Source organism: Mytilus trossulus, unplaced genomic scaffold (assembly GCF_036588685.1).
Source record: "Mytilus trossulus isolate FHL-02 unplaced genomic scaffold, PNRI_Mtr1.1.1.hap1 h1tg000070l__unscaffolded, whole genome shotgun sequence".
Classification (NCBI taxonomy): Eukaryota; Metazoa; Mollusca; class Bivalvia; order Mytilida; family Mytilidae; genus Mytilus; species Mytilus trossulus.
Genome location: NW_026963294.1, coordinates 1,515,856 through 1,537,226, shown reverse-complemented (window position 1 = coordinate 1,537,226; position 21,371 = coordinate 1,515,856). Strand labels below are relative to the sequence as shown.

At 31.1% G+C, this 21,371-nt stretch overlaps 1 protein-coding gene across 2 annotated transcripts; it reads left to right on the top strand.

Moving 5' to 3' along the window:
• Positions 1-118: 118 nt before the first annotated feature.
• On the top strand, positions 119-20,072 carry LOC134699561 (phospholipid phosphatase 1-like). 2 transcript variants are annotated; one of them, XM_063561150.1, is made up of 6 exons: positions 119-205; positions 9,904-10,055; positions 10,516-10,811; positions 11,139-11,196; positions 11,902-12,078; positions 15,859-20,072. In XM_063561150.1, the coding sequence occupies exons 1-6, from the start codon at positions 127-129 to the stop codon at positions 15,970-15,972; spliced, it is 876 nt and encodes a 291-aa protein (XP_063417220.1). In that variant the 5' UTR covers positions 119-126; the 3' UTR covers positions 15,973-20,072. The 2 variants fall into 2 exon arrangements, with proteins under 2 accessions (XP_063417220.1, XP_063417219.1); XM_063561149.1 differs by lacking the exon at positions 119-205 and adding an exon at positions 8,141-8,309.
• The last annotated feature ends 1,299 nt before the right edge of the window (positions 20,073-21,371 follow it).

Genomic DNA, 21,371 nt, shown 5'->3' with positions numbered 1-21,371 from the left:
AAGCAAAATTTTGTAAAATAATGCTGATTATAATTTATAGAAAGCAAACTTGTCCTGTGTGAATAAGTGACAGAAATATTTTGTGTGGCGAAATAGCCTTAAAATTTATTCCAACTTCCGGTAAAAATGAAAACAGAATCGTTGTTGTCTTGTTCAAAAATAGACACTGTCTATTCTGTCATCAATAGCTCTGTTATAGCACTAGGTAAAACAATTATAGTCTTGTTTTAACGATTTCCTAAGAGGTGTTTATTTAGTTAAAGACCAGTTTTAGAGGAACTCATGTGACACTGTCTGTCACTAACCTGCTGACCACTCCTTACAGTGCCTTTGCCTTAACTGGTGTTTACACACAAATATGAAGTGAAAACAGGAAATGAGGTCTTGCGGGACCCGGGAAATGACAAAATAATAATAATTGCTTACGTATATAGTGTAAGCGGGATATGGGAATCTGACAAAACAGTAAGTGGGATCTGGGATCGGAACCCCCCAATGAGACCCCCTATGAAGTTTATAGATACATTTTGTACAAATTTAATAATATAATCGACGACTTCATTTCCAAAACATAACGAAAGTTAATCGAAACAGTGTTTTTTACAAGGATTATCATTATCATCTGCACAAAATTTATATAGTCAATATTTCATTTCTGGTATCATGTTCTTTCATAGTCCGAGATTACTCTGACGTCCGACAGCTGTTTTGCCAGACAAGCTGGGGCCATGGTACGTCAGAGTAATCTCAGACTAGTTCTTTCACTGGAAAAGATCATCAATTAGCACGTCTTTTAATATGATGTCATTTACCAGATAGAAGGCGCGCTTGTAACCCTGCTAATTTTATAGTTTCTAGAACCTACAGAATCGTCATCCTGTAGCCTGTGTCGAAAACTGTTGGAAACTCGAAACAATGCAAAAGCTTTTTAGGGTCTTTCCACCATGTAACGATATTGGCCTCGTCTTTATTCCTTAGTTTTGGGCCAGGGGTTGTGACTAGCTCATCAATAAAAACATGTCATACATACGTTAGGATGTTTAATAAGAGAGAGAGAGTAAAACAAAAAGGCATTTCCGGACATCACTTGTACAACTCCATAAAAACATGTAAAACAGAATTGCACAAATGGACCATAATTTGCTATTGGGCTCCGTTTCCTATAACTATAGAAAAGTGATAAAATGTGAATTACTGTAAGAAAAGTTGTAACTACATCTAAAGATGCCATTATTTTTATCAACATACAAGTGTATGCTACTCTTCCCTAGAAATAAAATTGAAATATACGAATTTCAAAGATTCTACAACCGTATTTTTGTGTCGTTTCTCGCGTTACTTATTGCTTCCGAAGAGCATAACGCTGACTGATTTAAAGATAATCGTCACCTGCAAATTTCGTAACTTTTGCTTTCAAATAACAAAGAACATCGACCAATAAGAATAGTGAGAAGAAAATGCCAAGAACTATAAGTATTTATGTAGCAGATGTAAGAACAGTGGTGTGACTTTTGTGTCCGATTTCGTAACGCAAATTTTAGATGATGTAATCTGCTTTGTTGTAATAGAATTCTTAAAAACAATATGCAAATATGAACTCTCGCGAGATGTTCAAACAGGTAAATCAGAGATTATTTACATTCTTGTTTTGATCTTCATAATAATTAAGTAAGAAAATGACGTTATCATTATGCGTTACATTTCACACGAAACAGAAGTCAAGTTATTTATTAAAATTGTTTTTGTCCTTAAGTTCGAATCATTTCCGGTCATACGTGAAACATGTGACTAACATGTGATCACACCATTACGGCCGGATGTACGAAATACTAGGTCTAAACATTGTTTTTATTTCCAACGGGATGTTAGCAAACATAATCTGTAGACTTGTTTCGTCTTGTTAAAAAGAGGAAAATACAATTGTCAAAGAGATTGCGCCGGTGGTCTGTTATTTTTCCTATGTGCATAATGTTACATACGATCCTGTGTGAAAATAAATGCCCAATGACTTGACAAAATCGATTTCAGATTTGACAGACGTTAGAACACACTTCGTTTCCCAATTACAACGTGAAGAGTCCTTGGAAAAATCAATCGAAATTACGTCTCTTAGTCTTATCATTGTACCAATGCTCGTTGGATTGATATAACTTCAGCAGTAAATATTACTGGATATTATAGGTGGATATTATAGGTGAATAAATATAATTTAATAAAAAATAACATGTTAATATACCGTTACACTTGGAATGTACAAAGTTGGCATCTTTGTCACAATTTTTAATTATTATTTTGTATTCATGTTCTGCACTTATCAGAAACGCAATAAACTTGTCAAAGGAGAAGTAAACTTTTACCATGCATGACTTGAAAGGAAGTACTTTATTGATTTTAGCCCAATAAAGTAGGTTAAAATGTGGAAACCATATAGATGGTGAACAGGTCACAAGTATCACATTGTGCTTATTTTAAAGATTTTAATTTCAACTTAAAAGTTTTTTTCTTTACTGGATTTAAAGAATGTTACATTGCCAATGATTTGGAATAAATTGTATATAACTGGAATTTCAAAACCAAATATAAATACATTTTTTTTGGCTTAAACATCAAGATACAACGATTATGGTATCCTGTATCATGAAGAAAAAATGGAAATTTCTGAATAAATTGTACTAATTGTTTTCAAAACAAGCACATATTTAGGAGTTTTATAATACTGTTACATTAAAGATGGATTTTAAGAAAAAGTATACTGTTCAGATTATTTTAAGCAGATTTTGCAATAAAATAAAACTTAAAAAATGCTTTCGGTTTCTTATGGTTTCCTGTCGTGTTTTAAAAAAAACTTAATTTAACATTGAAAATAGATTTTAAATATTAACATGAAGCAAGTAACACTAGTAATGGTGTTCATTTATGTCTTTTGAAATATATTGTGCAAAATAAAGAAAATAAAGATTGGTTTCCTGTTTGGTTTCCTGTCACATAAACAGTCATACAGTGAATCAAAATGTAATAATTTTTTCTTGAAAAACTGAATTGTTCCATTAATACTATTCTAACACCAACACAACCCACAGAATAAAAGTTAAAGTTTTAGAACTTATAAAAAAGGAAACCAAAAGAAACCAAAGGCCGAATACCAAATTATGGTCCATATATATAATACAGTAATACATATATCCAAATATATAATAGTAGAATCTTGATTCCTGTACAACTTTCAGAGGGGGTGTGACCATCTTATTAAATTTTGATTTCCCAAAGATTTTGTTCAGTTTAAAATCAAACTTTTAGCTCAACATTTGTAAGTGGCAATGCCTACAAATTTGTCAAATTGTGATGGAAGTAACATGTCAGACTGATAATTAATTCAACTAAAAACTGTATGATCATGATGATTGCAAGTTTGTTACATTTGGGAATTTGCAATTTTTTTAAGAAATGTTGTACAAATTTTTTTACATCTTGCAATGTCATGAATGTGCTACATTGCACTTAAAAAAAATTTATCTAGATATTTTTCTGTGTATTTTCACTATTAACATGATTAAAATCAGCCTAAAAAAAAGTTTTTGCATAATATTTGTTAACAGATATAGGAAGATGTGGTGTGAGTGCCAATGAGACAACTCTCCATCCAAATAACAATTAATAAAAAAGTAAAACATTATAAGTCAATGTACGGCCTTCAACAGTTTATTTCCATTCTTACTGTTCTAGAAATTCCTTGAATTCTTGAGAAAATCCTTTCTGCAATGTTATTGCATTGACATCAAAATAATGAGTCTTTTTTCATCTATTTTTAGGATACTTGAAGCTCTTTACCTTTTATTAGCTCACCTGGCCCGAAGGGCCAAGTGAGCTTTTCTCATCACTTTGCGTCCGGCGTCCGTCGTCGTCGTCCGTCGTCGTCCGTCGTCGTCCGTCGTTAACTTTTACAAAAATCTTCTCCTCTGAAACTACTGGGCCAAATTTAACCAAACTTGGCCACAATCATCATTGGGGTATCTAGTTTAAAAATTGTGTCCGGTGACCCCGCCAACTAACCAAGATGGCCGCCATGGCTATAAATAGAACATAGGGGTAAAATGCAGTTTTTGGCTTATAACTCAAAAACCAAAGCATTTAGGGCAAATCTGACATGGGTAATATTGTTAATCAGGTGAAGATCTATCTGCCCTGAAATTTTCAGATGAATCTGACATTCTGTTGTTAGGTTGCTGCCCCTGAATTGGTAATTTTAAGGAAATTTTGTTGTTTTTGGTTATTATCTTGAATATTATTTCAGATAGAGATAAACTGTAAAAGGCAATAATGTTCAGCAAAGTAAGATCTACAAATAAGTCAACATGACCAAAATGATCAGTTGACCACTTTAGGAGTTATTGCCCTTTATAGTCAATTTTTAACCATTTTTCGTAAATCTTAGTAATCTTTTAGAAAAATCTTCTCCTCTGAAACTGCTGGGCCAAATTATTTGAAACTTGGCCACAATCATCATTGGGGTATCTAGTTTAAAAATTGTGTCCGGTGACCCCATCCACTAACCAAGATGACCGCCATGGCTATAAATAGAACATAGGGGTAAAATGCAGTTTTTGGCTTATAACTCAAAAACCAAAGCATTTAGAGCAAATCTGACATTGGGTAAAATTGTTAATCAGGTGAAAATCTATCTGCCCTGAAATTTTCAGATGAATTGGACAACCTGTTTTGGGGTTGCGGCCCCTGAATTGGTAATTTGAAGGAAATTTTGCTGTTTTTGGTTATTATATTGAATATTATTATAGATATAGGTAAACTGTAAACAGCAATAATGTTCAGCAAGGTCAGATTTACAAATAAGTCAACATGACCAAAATGGTCAGTTGACCTCTTTAGGAGTTATTGCCCTTTAAAGTCAATTTTTAACCATTTTTTCGTAAATTTTATATATCTTTTACTAAAATCTTCTTCTCTGAAACTGCTGTGCCAAATTGATCCAAACTTGGCCACAATCATCTTTGGGGTTTCTTGTTTAAAAAATGTGTGGCGTGACCTGACCATCAAACCAAGATGGCCGCCACGGCTAAAAATAGAACATAGGGGTAAAATGCAGTTTTTGGCTTATAACTCAAAAACCAAATAATTTAGAGAAAATCTGACATGAAGTAAAATTGTTAATCAGGTCAAGATCTATCTGCCCTGAAATTTTCAGAATTGGACAACCTGTTTTTTGGGTTTGCGGCCCCTGAATTGGTAATTTTAAGGAAATTTTGCTGTTTTTGGTTATTATATTGAATATTATTATAGATATAGGTAAACTGTAAACAGCAATAATGTTCAGCAAAGTAAGATCTACAAATAAGTCAACATGAACGAAATGGTCAATTGACTCCTGTAGGAGTTATTGACCTTTGTAGTCAATTTTCAATCTGCTTCCTTTGTTTAATATTCACATAGACCAAGGTGAGCGACACAGGCTCTTTAGAGCCTCTAGTTTTAAAGCAAAGAGTTATATATTTTTTTAAAGTTGGTAAATGAGAGGATTTTTATGATAAAAAAATGATTTGATATATCTTAATAAAAAAAACCTGCTGAATATTGGCTCATTAAATTAACTTACATTGTACATGTTGTAATCCTATGCCATTGACATGTCACATGCATTTTGACATGATTAAATTCAAATTGAATGAAAAGATACTTTGAGGCTTTAATGAAAAGTAAAATCACTTTGTGATATGATCGTCACATTGCCATACTATTAGTTAAAAAATGTATCTTACAAATGTCTTAAGCATGTTTAAAGTGTTAAATTCTGGATTTACCTATATTGACCATTGATAGTCACATCTTGTAGTTAAAATGATTTTGTTAAATTCTAGATTTACAGAGTTCGCAAAATCTTTTTATCCTTGCTGGTCCTTGAAGAAAATTTGCTGGTCCTCACTATTAATTCTATTGAAATATACTAAAATTGTGTCAGTCCTATGCAAAATTTTGGTGGTAAAATCCTGAAGACCGTCACTTTTCGCGAACTCTGGATTTACCAATATTGATCATTGATAGTCACATGTAATAATTAACATGATTAAAATAATTTTTGCATGGAGAATAAAAAAGTTAGCTGTTTGTCCCAATTTTTAGGTAAAGATTCGAGAAATTCAATCAAAACCTTATGGGACTGACTTAATATCTTAATCTTCCAAGGCTTATAATTATCACTACTTTTTTGATACTCAAAAATATAGTGCATTGATCATAACATTCTATCGATGAACCTTTCCAGAAATTTAACAATGTTATATGCTCAGATATATATTCATGATATTCAAGGCACAAAACAATGTTACATTTGCCAAGAAAACTACATAACTTTTGCAAGGTGCAACTGGAATCTAATATCTGTTCTAAAAATATTAATGATGTCATTGATAAAGTCATCTTTAAAAAAATTGGAGTTATCTATCTTTGTCTAGAGTCAATGCTGATAAATCAACTACAACCAATGCAATATCTAATTCAACTTCCCACTGATAAATTGAAGCAATCAATCTTTACCATTCAGTGCTTACAAGCAGGTTGATTCTTTTTTTTTTCCCGGAGATATTCATATTTGTTATTTGATCTCAAATTTATTCTGAAAAGTTCAAATACATAGTACATAGGCCTGTCAACGTATATTTATTCCACATAACATAAGTTTCTTTAGAAACTTTGTTATAAACTATGTCATAATATCTGTATCTGTTGGAACCCCTTATTCTGTTAAGGTACAAATATTGTAAAAATATTCATCCCAATAGAAATAGTATTACAGTTTGTGTCTGCAGATGTCATCTGTATACTTTTTAAAATCTTCTCTGAAACTAATGTAATCATGCATTGTGTCATGATCATGATGATAATGGACCAAATTTAATCAAGCTTTACCAAAGTCATAAGTCTGGTAATTAGTATTTAGAAATGTGACTGATGACCTGAAATTTAAAAATGTGGCTGATGGCCTGAAATTTAAAAATGTGGCTGATGGCCTGAAATTTAAAAATGTGACCAACACAAATGACTAATGGCCTGAAATTTAAAAATGTGACTGATGGACTGAAATTTAAAAAAAAAGACCAATGGCCTGAAATTTAAAAATAATACCAATGGCATGAAATTTTAAAATGTGACTGATGGACTGAAATTTAAAAATAAGACCAATGGCCTGAAATTTAAAAATAATACCAATGGCATGAAATTTAAGAATGTGACTGATGGCCTGAAATTTAAAAATAATACCAATGACCTGAAATTTAAAAATGTGACTGATGGCCTGAAATTTAAAAATGTGACTGATGGCCTGAAATTTAAAAATGTGACCGATGGCCTGAAATTTAAAAATGTGACTGATGGCCTGAAATTTAAAAATGTGACCGATGGCCTGAAATTTAAAAATGTCAAGTTTATAAAAAAGATGTGGTTCATGTACTTCCTCTACATCATGTACATGCTCTATCTTCAAGACTTTCAACATATAAAGGTTAATGGTCAGTAAAGCAGGTGAGACATTTCAGTGTGTCCACCCTGGTGTAATATTCAAACGGTGGTTTACCTAAAATATGGTGAAATCTTAGTAAATAAAAAGTAATTCAGTAATTATCTCTAATTAATGATTATTTTTTTTAGTGCTTAAATTTTGGATTCTTATTATTGCCATGATCATGATGATTGAAGCTAAGCAATATTGCTGTTTGGTAATTAGTTTTAAATCAACAACAAAATAAGTCAAAATTAGTTTTTGTTGATGCTGAGCATTAAAAAATAATTATAACTGAGCTGGATATATAGTTGGAAGAAAGAAAAAAGACAACACCTTGGTTCTTAATTATTTAGAAGGTTGATTAATATGTGGTATAGATTTTAGTATTATTATTATGACCCACCTACTTTGTATGACTGTCAAATGAGCCTAATTCTGAATAAGGAAACGAAACAGGAAAGCTTTTAAGTTTGTGGTATGTATCCATTCAACAGATCGTTCTTTCATAAATAATTATTAATCCAATATTTGTATTTTTAATAACAACACCACTTGTTTTGTATCATGTGTATGTCAAAGGAAATTAAAAATATCCTGTTTACGATTAAGCCCTTTATTACATCGGAACTTCCTGTGAGGTCAGTGAATCTTGTACGATATTGTAAATGCTCCAAATCTGTTAAAATCAGCAGGATGTATTTTAATATAGAACTTGTCCCTTTTCTTCCCAGAACAGTGAAAAGAATTATGTGTGTTGATTTTTTTAAAGGAGTTGTAAATAGCTGCATTGCATTTTCTCGTAAGTTGGAATTTTCTCTTAAAATAAATTTAACAATCAATGACTAATATTATTTTATAATGGTGTATAACAATCATTATTGCCATTCTAAAAAAATTAAATGCCTTTTAAAATAATGATACAGAAACAAATTTTCTAAATCTTTTGGATTAAAAAACCCGGCATAAGAGTTGATACATGTACAATGTATATTGTATTGTGCCGTGTTGTACTGTACTGGGGTATCTAGGCTATATATATAATGATAAATGTGCATCTGGCAAAATATGATATGTATTTGTTTACTATTTTCATGCTGGACATTTATAATGTGTTTGGATTTAAAAAAAAAAAAGCTTTCTTGCATTTTCTGGATTACAAGTAAGAATTTAATAAATTAACAACTTTAAAAAATTAAAAACTGCATATTGTTATTTCTAGTTCAAACATGTAAAATATTTATGGATTAAAAAAAAAAAAATTAACAACTTTTAAGATTTTTATTTTAGGAAATAATACATGTATTACGTTCATTATCTTGCATGGATAATGCAATTGGACATGTTGGAGGCAGCCATCTTAATAGATTTTGTTCAAACTAAAATATATCTAAACCTGCACATCTACAAAAAGTATTAACTACAAGTATTTCCTGTAAAACTATTGTTTCTTCCGTTTACTTGACATTTCAATTGCATACTGTTACTATAAATAAAATACAGAGTTTAATAAGTAAATTCAGGGGCAGATCTAGAAAAAACAGTCAGAGCTCAGACATAAACAAGTAGATTTTTGTTTTTGACTTAAAGAAGTCATACATGTATTTATCATAAAAATGTGTTTTCAATTTTAGACTTATCTGAGTCAGAAAATGAAAGACTTGTTTAGGTCTTTTTATGTTGATGAAAAAACTTAATTTCACTTGGTGGCCAAACTTCATGACAACAAAAACCTGTCTGAGAGTTCACAAGGACTTGAGCTATCTATATTTAAATGTCATAATTAAATATTGAAAATCCTTACTAAACACAGATATTTTACCTCATTAAGTGTGGTTCCAGGAGGTTGCATTGTAAGGTTAATTTACATTATCTCCTATTTTTTACACTCTCATTCAAATTTTTCTTGAGAAGACAAAGCATTGTCTTTCAATGTTGTCATTATTTGACTTAGATCCATGACCTCCTTATAAATATGCTTGGGTCTTGAAGTTAACCAATTTTGATCACTTATTGACGTGTAGGAGTAGATATTTGCAACTTTTTGATTCTGGTCAATTACATTGTATTTCTTGCTTAACAATATTTGACTTATTAAAGTTATATTTTGTCTTGCATTAAAGGGAGACAAATCCAAAAACTTACAAATTTAGACCTCTATGAGTCAAAAGCAGATTCAGACTTATTTATGTCTGAGCTCTGACCGAAAAAGGAGGGGGTTGCAACCCAGGAGAATGAGGAGTTCTAACAATATGTCCCCATTCGAAGTACCTATGATGTCACATGTATGAGTATATGAAATGTTCCTTGTCATGCTTGTAGCATATATATGATTTGTCCTAATTTAGAACATTTAAAATATTATAGAACAAATGTTGAGAATCTTTTTTTTTCAGTTGGGTTGATCATATTATTGATAAACAGATTATGGGAACCATTCGAACGAGGCTTCTTCTGTGATGATGATAGTATAAAGTACCCACACCATGACAGTACGATTCCCTCCCCTGTCCTGTATGGGGTTGGCTTCTCATTTAACATTGTATCGGTAAGTAAATGCATAAAGCAATGTAAATTTATTCTATGGTAGTTTTTTTGTCTTTGGACTAAAACGTCTTATAATTCACTACCAACAAGGTAAATAATACTGTTAAATTTAACAATTTAATCATGTCAAGAAATCTTTTTAAAATAAAAAATAAATTTGCTCTCACATTACACTTTTACCTCAAATTTCCCGATTTGGACTACAATGGACTAAGACGATGATAAAATTTGTTACAATACGACAAATAGACTAAATACTAATTTAAAAGTTTTCAAATACTTTTTTTAACACAATGTAAGTCAATGTTTTTCAAACCCCAGCTGGAAACTGGTGTGAATTCAAAATTTATGAATATTAAAAAGTTTTCATCTTGCATTGATTTAATACTAGTATCACAGTTAAAACATTGGCGTCTTAATCATATTGATAGTGTTTATGAAATTTTGCCTTTTTATTTCAGTTCATTCTAATTGAAGCTGTATTATTAAGAAACAGTAAAAATAGCCGAACTAACAAAAAACCAGAACAGAACATTGCGCAGACTTACTTCTGTATAGTGTTCAATATTCTGTTACCATTTCTGTATGGAGCAGCTGTAGTGCAGTTAGTTACAGATATAGCTAAATACTCGGTCGGAAGACTTCGTCCACATTTCCTAGCAGTTTGTCAACCAGATGTAACCAAGTTTAATTGCACGGACGGTTATATAACAGCTGATGTCTGCACGGGAGACATGGCACTTATCAAACATGCAAGGTAGGTTAAGGATAAATTACTTACAGAAAATTTTCTGCAGGGCCATTTTACTGACGTATGATTTAATGTGTTCCTTTAATCATGTTTATTCTTTATTCAACAATTTCAGAAAACAGCCCAGAGATAGCATCCTTTGGGTCTTTAAGGCAGCAAGAAAATCATGTACCTGAAGAGTGCTCCTCTAATAATAATGCTTACTAGTCCATCACTCCACACTCAACTCCACAACTTGTAAATGAACCAAAATTTTATAAAAAACCTACACAAAACTATCAATGACTAGAGCCTGTAATTCTTAAACTTTATATATACATGTTTATATTTCAGGGTTTCATTCCCGTCAGGACATGCATCTTTCTCCATGTATTCTATGTTATTTCTCGTGGTAAGTATTCCATAATATTTGTTTCTGAATGACCTAAGATTAAATTAATTATGTCAGCAAATGAGTTTTAATCATTTTTAAAAATGAACAAGTATTTTATTTTTGTGGCATAAAAATAGAACAGTAAAATTCAATTGTACCAATGATTTGTCGCTTGATTTATACATTTTCTTGGAGTAGAGGTCACATGATTTATACTTCTCTTGGAGTAGAGGTCACATGAATTATACATTATCTTGGAGTAGAGGTCACATGATCAATACAATTCCTTTTGTACATTGTATACAAGTTTTGAGCTTTTTCTACATGTTCAAGGCCTGAAGATAAAAAATAGCAATGACGATGCTTCTTTTACAAATGTTTTACTTTCATTTATGTAAAATCATATTGATGTGACAGTTTTGTTTAATAAATTAATATGCCATACACGTTTATCTCTTTTCTATTTCTAAACCTTTAACCACATTGAATCAGTGGTCTTTGTTTTATTTACCTTAGAGAACTATGATGAACTGTTCTTGGGTTGAAGTCATAAAACTTTGCTCTGTCATTTGTCTGTTCTCAGAGCAGAAAAATCATGCTCAAAATATGAAATCCAGCATTTTGATTGGTTTATATTGGAGTATGAGTACAAAAAAATGATTCGAAAGTTTAATGACTTCAAGGCCTTATTTATGACATCTGTTTTTTTTAATTTCCTTTCAGTTTTATTACCAAGCCAGATTAAGCTGGAAGAACTTATTACTTCTAAGGCCATTACTTCAGTTGATCGTGTTTTGTCTAGCTTTTTACACAGGACTGTCCCGGATATACGATTATAAACATCATTGGAGTGACGTGCTAGCAGGAAACATTATTGGTGTCATTGTATCACTTATAACTGTGAGTACAAGTCATTTTAATGGGTGGGAGTGATTTACTGACATGTAACATTATTGGTGTCATTTAGGAGATAACTGTATTGTATATTAAGCTCTTACAGCATCAATTGTTGATTTGATGGTCACAAATTAGTGGACACAGTAAACAGGTTTTTGCGACCATCAAATCACACATTGATGCTGGAGGAGCTCAAAATACAATATTGGTATCTCCATTCTAATGAAACTGACAGAAAACAACGTTTAAACATGTATTTAGAATCTGTCATATATCGTCTCCCCTTGCCTGTTTTCCATAGCAACATTTGTCAATTGATGACATGAAAATTAATGAATGTTATCCAATCAAAATGAATTAAAAATGTTGTTGCATTAGAATGTGTTATCCAATCAAAATGAATTAAAAACGTTGTTGCATTAGAATGTATCACTTATAACTGTGAGTACAAGTCATTTTAGTGGGTGGGAGTGATTTACTTACAGGAAACACTATCGGAGTGATTTACTTACAGGAAACAAAATTGGTGTCATTAATGTAAACGTAAACGGGTTTTCATTTGTAAATGTATTTTCTTCTCATAATTTGTCTCATGACGTTATACCCCGCTAGCTCAGCTGTTTACATTACTTGTAGAGAGGGTTCTGCCTGTCCTTTCGCTCCAGGACTTCTGTCAGCATACTGACAATAAAAAAAACCCAATAAATTCAATAAATGACAGGTGTAAGAAACATGAAAATGACCAGAGAAGACGATTTTGCCAAGCAATGTATTTGCTCATAGAACAGATAACCAAGACTCTTAAAACAGTTTCATATCCAATATGCAAAGACATTATAAATTCATAAATATCTACATGTGAAAATTTAAATTATTTAGAATTTCAATAAATTTTTTGAACTTTTCCATTTAGCAAAAAATAAGGCAGTAAAAAATACCAATAAAAAGTTAACCAATTCAATGAAGGGTTTGGCCTTAGTGCTATCTAATTGAATAAAATAATATGAAATTGGAATTTAAGAGGTGGTCTTTAAATAAATTAATAAGAGTTGTACACTAGTCGGCTTTAACTAAAAATTATTCAATCAATCTAATATGTGAGGTCCCACCTTGGTAGATAAAATAAGTATGTGAGGTCCCACCTTGGTAGATAAAATAAGTATGTGAGGTCCCACCTTGGTAGATAAAATAAGTATGTGAGGTCCCACCTTGGTAGATAAAATAAGTATGTGAGGTCCCACCTTGGTAGATAAAATAAGTATACCCACCTGGACCTGGTAATTCCAAGTACTAGGGAACAAAATCGATCCAGTAAAAACAAAACCCTGGCATTAATCTATACCCGTTTAATTTTGGGTCTAACCAGAGCAATGTCCAAAAACACATTTTTCAATATCATTGACCAGTTCAAGACCTTAAATAAAACCTGCTATAATACAAAATTCTATTTCAGAGTAAGGCAAAAACAATTCTGAAGATTGATGACTGTTACTCTAAAATATTTCTTTGAATAGCCATCGGTCTAAATTTCGCTATCAAAATGAGACCCATCTCTTTATAACCTTTGTTACCGTACCTAAAATTTCTTTAAAAATTGGCCAAAAATAAGTTGTTTCGAGGCACAATACATGGACATTTATATCAAGTCACAATACATGGACATTTATATCAAGTCACAATACATGGACATTTATATCAAGTCACAATACAGGGACATTTATATCAAGTCACAATACATGGACATTTATATCAAGTCACAATACATGGACATTTATATCAAGTCACAATACATGGACATTTATATCAAGTCACACTACATGGACATTTATATCAAGTCACAATACATGGATATTTATATCAAGTCACAATACATGGACATTTATATCAAGTCACAATACATGGACATTTATATCAAGTCACAATACATGGACATTTATATCAAGTCACAATACATGGACATTTATATCAAGTCACAATACATGGACATTGATATCAAGTCACAATACAGGGACATTGATATCAAGTCACAATACAGGGACATTTATATCAAGTCACAATACATGGACATTTATATCAAGTCACAATACAGGGACATTTATATCAAGTCACAATACAGGGACATTTATATCAAGTCACAATACAGGGACATTTATATCAAGTCACAATACATGGATATTTATATCAAGTCACATTACATGGACATTTATATCAAGTCACAATACATGGACATTTATATCAAGTCACAATACATGGATATTTATATCAAGTCACAATACATGGACATTTATATCAAGTCACAATACATGGGCATTTATATCAAGTCACAATACATGGACATTTATATCAAGTCACAATACATGGACATTTATATCAAGTCACAATACATGGACATTTATATCAAGTCACACTACATGGACATTTATATCAAGTCACACTACATGGATATTTATATCAAGTCACAATACATGGATATTTATATCAAGTCACAATACATGGACATTTATATCAAGTCACAATACATGGACATTTATATCAAGTCACAATACATGGACATTTATATCAAGTCACAATACATGGACATTGATATCAAGTCACAATACATGGACATTGATATCAAGTCACAATACAGGGACATTTATATCAAGTCACAATACATGGACATTTATATCAAGTCACAATACATGGACATTTATATCAAGTCACAATACATGGACATTTATATCAAGTCACAATACAGGGACATTTATATCAAGTCACAATACATGGATATTTATATCAAGTCACATTACATGGACATTTATATCAAGTCACAATACATGGACATTTATATCAAGTCACAATACATGGACATTTATATCAAGTCACAATACATGGACATTTATATCAAGTCACAATACATGGGCATTTATATCAAGTCACAATACATGGACATTTATATCAAGTCACAATACATGGATATTTATATCAAGTCACAATACATGGATATTTATATCAAGTCACAATACATGGATATTTATATCAAGTCACAATACATGGACATTTATATCAAGTCACAATACATGGATATTTATATCAAGTCACAATACATGGACATTTATATCAAGTCACAATACATGGACATTTATATCAAGTCACAATACATGGACATTCATATCAAGTCACAATACATGGACATTTATATCAAGTCACAATACATGGACATTTATATCAAGTCACAATACATGGACATTTATATCAAGTCACAATACATGGACATTTATATCAAGTCACAATACATGGACATTTATATCAAGTCACAATACATGGACATTTATATCAAGTCACAATACATGGACATTTATATCAAGTCACAATACATGGACATTTATATCAAGTCACAATACATGGACATTTATATCAAGTCACAATACATGGACATTTATATCAAGTCACAATACATGGACATTTATATCAAGTCACAATACAGGGACATTTATATCAAGTCACAATACATGGACATTTATATCAAGTCACAATACAGGGACATTTATATCAAGTCACAATACATGGACATTTATATCAAGTCACAATACATGGACATTTATATCAAGTCACAATACATGGACATTTATATTAAATCTTGTATTAAAACCTATAACCATGGTAATATCCTGAAATGGCAGTAATAGATGTCTTCATTTTTTGTTTATGGAGATGTTGACCCCCGACCTCACATATACATTTATTTGTTTATGGAGATGTTGACCTCCGACCTCACATATACATTTATTATTTATGTTGCAGGTGTTTACACTGACTGATCTATTTAAAGGAAGAAAATCCTCAGAGGAACAACAGATAGATAACAATGTGAAGTTAGAATCAATCCGGGTCAGCAAACCTGTCACCAAATTATAATCATTAAACCCTCCGTCAGACAACAATGTGAAGTTAGAATCAATCCGGGTCAACAAACCTGTCACCAAATTATAATCATAAAACTCTCCGTCACACAACAATGTGAAGTTAGAATCAATCCGGGTCAACAAACCTGTCACCAAATTATAATCATAAAACTCTCCGTCACACAACAATGTAAAGTTAGAATCAATCCGGGTCAACAAACCTGTCACCAAATTATAATCATAAAACTCTCCGTCACACAACAATGTGAAGTTAGAATCAATCCGGGTCAACAAACCTGTCACCAAATTATAATCATTAAACCCTCCGTCACACAACAATGTGAAGTTAGAATCAATCCGGGTCAGCAAACCTGTCACCAAATTGTAATCATAAAACCCTCCGTCACACAACAATGTGAAGTTAGAATCAATCCGGGTCAACAAACCTGTCACCAAATTATAATCATTAAACCCTCCGTCACACAACAATGTGAAGTTAGAATCAATCCGGGTCAACAAACCTGTCACCAAATTATAATCATAAAACCCTCCGTCACACAACAATGTGAAGTTAGAATCAATCCGGGTCAACAAACCTGTCACCAAATTATAATCATAAAACTCTCCGTCACACAACAATGTAAAGTTAGAATCAATCCGGGTCAACAAACCTGTCACCAAATTATAATCATTAAACCCTCCGTCACACAACAATGTGAAGTTAGAATCAATCCGGGTCAACAAACCTGTCACCAAATTATAATCATAAAACCCTCCGACAAAGAACAGTCAGATAGAACCATTTGACTGTCACAAAGTTTTTATCTTCCAGCACACAAGAGTCAAATATAACAATTAGACAAACCTGTCACATAGTTTTAATCAACACATAACAGACAGAAATGTGAATCTAGAATGAATTCACAGATGTGATTATCTTATCCCTTGTGATCACCTTTATAATTGTTAAACATTGTAATGTATCAATAGAATAGAGGAATTTATACTCTTGTGAACATGATGAAAGACGCCTCAATTTGTTTTATATAAAATCACCTGTTTTGTGCTTATTCTAGTCAAATCCCCAGTTGATGTTGGCTTCTCTTCAAATACTATATCATTATTCCTTAGGTAATATACAATGTACTGTAAATTCAGATATTATTGTGAGTTTTTTATTAATTGGAATTAAGGAACTGGTTGAGTATGGCAAAAGAACTAGCATTGTTACATCTTATACAAAAATATGTATGCAGATTTTCCTGAAATTGCAATTATTAATCTTGCATTTTTTGTCCATTTTTATTTAAAAATCACAATAATTTCTCAATTTTCAATATGGCAGGATCTAATATCATGTTTGACTGCTATTTACTCGTATTTTTTAGCAAATCATTATTTATTTACTATATGTATATTTTGAATCATTCTATTCTGTTGTAAACGTACAGACCAATACTGTAAACCAACTTATTTTCGCCAGCAATTTATTTTCGCGACATTCGCGAGTAGAAATATAATGCGAATATAAATCGTCGCGAATATGTTAAACTTGGATCTTTACTTAAGAAATTACATCAAGTAGATAAGAAAATTGCGAAATTGAATAGCTGCGAAGTTGACTAGAAATCGTAAAACGCGAACTAAAGTATTGCTTTACAGTAATGGCTGACACTTAGTATAAAACTCAGACTTTGTGATTTTTCTATAAATATTGTTCTAATGTACATTTATCATGATTATGAATTTGTAAAAGTTGATATTTTTGCTTTTCTTTAAATGGAACATTTAATCATAATTCTAAAACAAGATATATATAGTTTTGATTGATATTATAATCACAAAGATTTGTATGTAATTTTATTAAAAGACGTGTATGTAAAGGCTACATCATGTTTATTTCATGGCTGTCAGACCATCAAATCTACAAAAAAAAATAATTGACCACAAAATTTGTTTAAGGATGTTTGCTCCTCCATTTTAGGATTTTTGACAGATTTTCGAAATCCTCTGGTTGTATCCATGTATTGCCATTAAAAAAATTGGCCCACTAACCCCTACTTTTCTTTTTATAATTTTATAACCTTAAGTATGAAAAGCCACATTTTAAAATTTTATAGAATTTTTGTTATTTTTTCATAGTTTTTGAAGCAGATAAGGTGCCAATGTTAAATATATGAAAAATCTAGAGAGAATTATTTCCCGCCAAATTTTCAATGGCTTATATCTCGAAAACGAGCACTCGAACCCCCCATTTTTTTCTTCTTTTCTAATTTCTTTATCTATATGCTATTTATTCATAACAGTCTTTTAAAAAGCTTGTTATTTTTAAATAGAGTAGCGAACATCCTTAATGGCTAATATCTCAAAAATAAGGACACTGAACAAAAATCTTTTTTCTGATATTTGAGTTCTGTTATTTTTGTACAATATATTATGATTATATTTTAGTCTTCTAAAAATCTTGTTATTTATTACAATGTACTACCAGTTTATTACAGTCTTTAAACATATTCCACCTTACAATAATTTAAACAACATATATCTAAAAATCTTGTTTTTTCTGATATTTAAGTTCGGTTATTTTTGTAACATCATTATATATTAGTCTTTTAAAAATCTTGTTCTTTTTGTATTTATTAGTTGCTATCAATTTATTTCATTAAAAGCTTGTTAATAACTGAGTATCAAACATCCTTTATGTAGTATTTTTTATTATTCCCCTTTATCTCTTGTATTGTTTTTTGTCATTTGGATATGTTCTCACTGACTTACACCTCACTTTCATTCATTGGAACAAATTAAAATCTGAATATCTATAAATACATTTTTATGTCTTATTATATTGACCATATCTCAAAACACTCTAATTTTAACAGGTGTTATTTTGTATTTTCAATATTTTTAATTGTTTTGTTTTGACAATAGTTATTATTTTTTTGGAAAATATTCTGCTTAACCTTAGTTTAATACATAATGGGTGAGAGATTCTTTATGTCAATAGATGATTCAACTATGTTCAATTCAGAAATGATTAGTTCAAATTAGGCCATAAAAAAGAATAGCCCAAACCCTACCTACCCAGAAAAAAGCTGCCTACTCAAATTCTTTTATTGTCCTGATTTGAAGAAGTTTTTTTTAATCAGATAGGCATGAAGACTAATAAACACCCAATACTTAAATTTTCTTTAAAAAAAAAAAAAAAATGCCTACCTACCTACTGTCTCAACCTTTGGGTAGGGTTTGGGCAAACCAAAATATTTTTAATTGTGGCCTTATGTGAATGGGAGTGTATTGCAAAAATAAGAACTCACATTCTGATATCTGATACATTTCCTGACATTATATTTAATCTCTACTTTTAGTTTGTCAAAATCTCAATGATAAACAGGCTTATTCAGGGTTTTTTCAGCCCCCCCCCCTCTTTTAGGGAAAAACTGGTTTATAATGTAGGGAATCAATGAGTCATGACTGGAGCAGGCCCCCTCTTAGCCTAAGTGTCTTAGGCAGTCTTTAAGCTCCCTCTTATGATAATTTCTGGATACCTCATCAAAGATAAATGTTTGCACTAATTCTCTGAGTTTACAGAATTAAGGTGGTACCTAACACTACAGGGAGATAACTCTGTAAAACCAGTGAAACGTTTTAATTACGATGTGTTGTAAAGGGAATAATAAGCTTCTCGAAAATCAAAATTGGTGTTTGTCAAACTGCTATATAACCAGTGTAATTTTTCTGATAAAATGGTTGGTTCAAATTTTTTAGAATTTTTATGTTTTTGTCAAAAGGTCAAAGTAAATACTTTGTCAAAATTTAAAGAAAATTAAAAGAGCCAAATTGATTTGAGTTGGGTACCACCTTAAAGAGAATATTGACAATCTGGCCATTGTTAAATGTCTCTGCTCTAAGTTAAAGATTCTTCTTTTAACTCTTGTTTAACACTTATTTATGTTACTCTGTATATACAAGGATAACAGAATTATTTACCTTAATGTTTTATTCAATACCGGTATATTTTATAATTTAAAATTTTAAACATTCTTGTAATAGAATTGTTATTTTATTTTTTGTGATAATTAATTTATGTTATTTTTGAAATAAATGTTGATGTTTCACCACTTTTTGATTATAGTTATTAAATATCAAAAGGCCACAAGTTGAGTTCACCAAGATTAAAGATCAGGTGGCTAATAAATATTAGTGTTGACAACGGTTAACTGATTAACAGATATAAAGGTTAACCATCGAAAGGACAGAATATGGAATACCAAAAAACCCTAATCAGTTAACTGAAATGTACTTTAGTTTTGATAAATTTGAAGTAAATATCATTTACATATTTTTTTTAATTTTAAATTGATTGTCTTGCTACTAAATTTGAACCTCCATCGTCCAAAGCTTTGTCATACCTTAATCGAGATGCAGACTTAAAAATGATGAAATACCAAATATGCGAATGGAATAAATGAGAATGGAGATGGGGAATATGTCTTAGAGACAACAATCCAAATAAATAGTAAACAACAGTCGAAGGTCACCAATGGTTGTTAACATAGCGAGAAAATCTTTCACCAAGAGGTGGTTTTTAATGGCCCCTGAATTAATGTATGCTGAGTGGTCAAGTAACATGTATAATCATCTCAAAATGAAACACTGTACAAAATTTTTCTCAACACGCGAAAAACAAATTGAAAAACTTTTAAGTATATTTATAACACTGGAAAAACAAATTGAAACACTTATAAGAATATTAATAACACTGGAAAAACGAATTGAAACACTCCAGATTTTATTTTGTAACACCTGAAAAACAAATTAAAACACACCACAGAATTTTTGTTACACCAGAAATACAAATAGAAACACTTCACAGAACACACCAGAAAAACAAATCGAAACACTTCACAGAACTATTGTTCATCCAGAAAAACAAATTGAAACACTTCACAGAATATTCTGTAACACCAGACTTAAGTTTGTAGAGTCACCGAGCTCAAGATTTTTAACCTGAAGTTATTCTAAATGCCGTAGTTATATGGTAGTATTGAGAGTATAAAATTATTGTAAGCAATCTTTCACCATGAATGCTCAAAGCCTAGCATTAGAATGACAAGGATATACTTCAATCCATTGTGTCATAAAACCATGCATTTGTAGAAAACTGTAGATGAGAAATAATTCATCTTAAATATAGAATAACTGGTAAATATAAAGCCAGATGTCTCACCAAGATTAACAACAGGATGGTTGTGTAAATATTAAAAATTACTGACAGGATGGCTATGTAAATATATCAAGTTACTGACAGGGTGGCTGTGTAAATATTAAGAATTACTGACAGGGTGGCTGTGTATATATATATATAAGGCTATGTGTCTCACTAAGATGACTGATGGGTGGCTGTGTCAACAT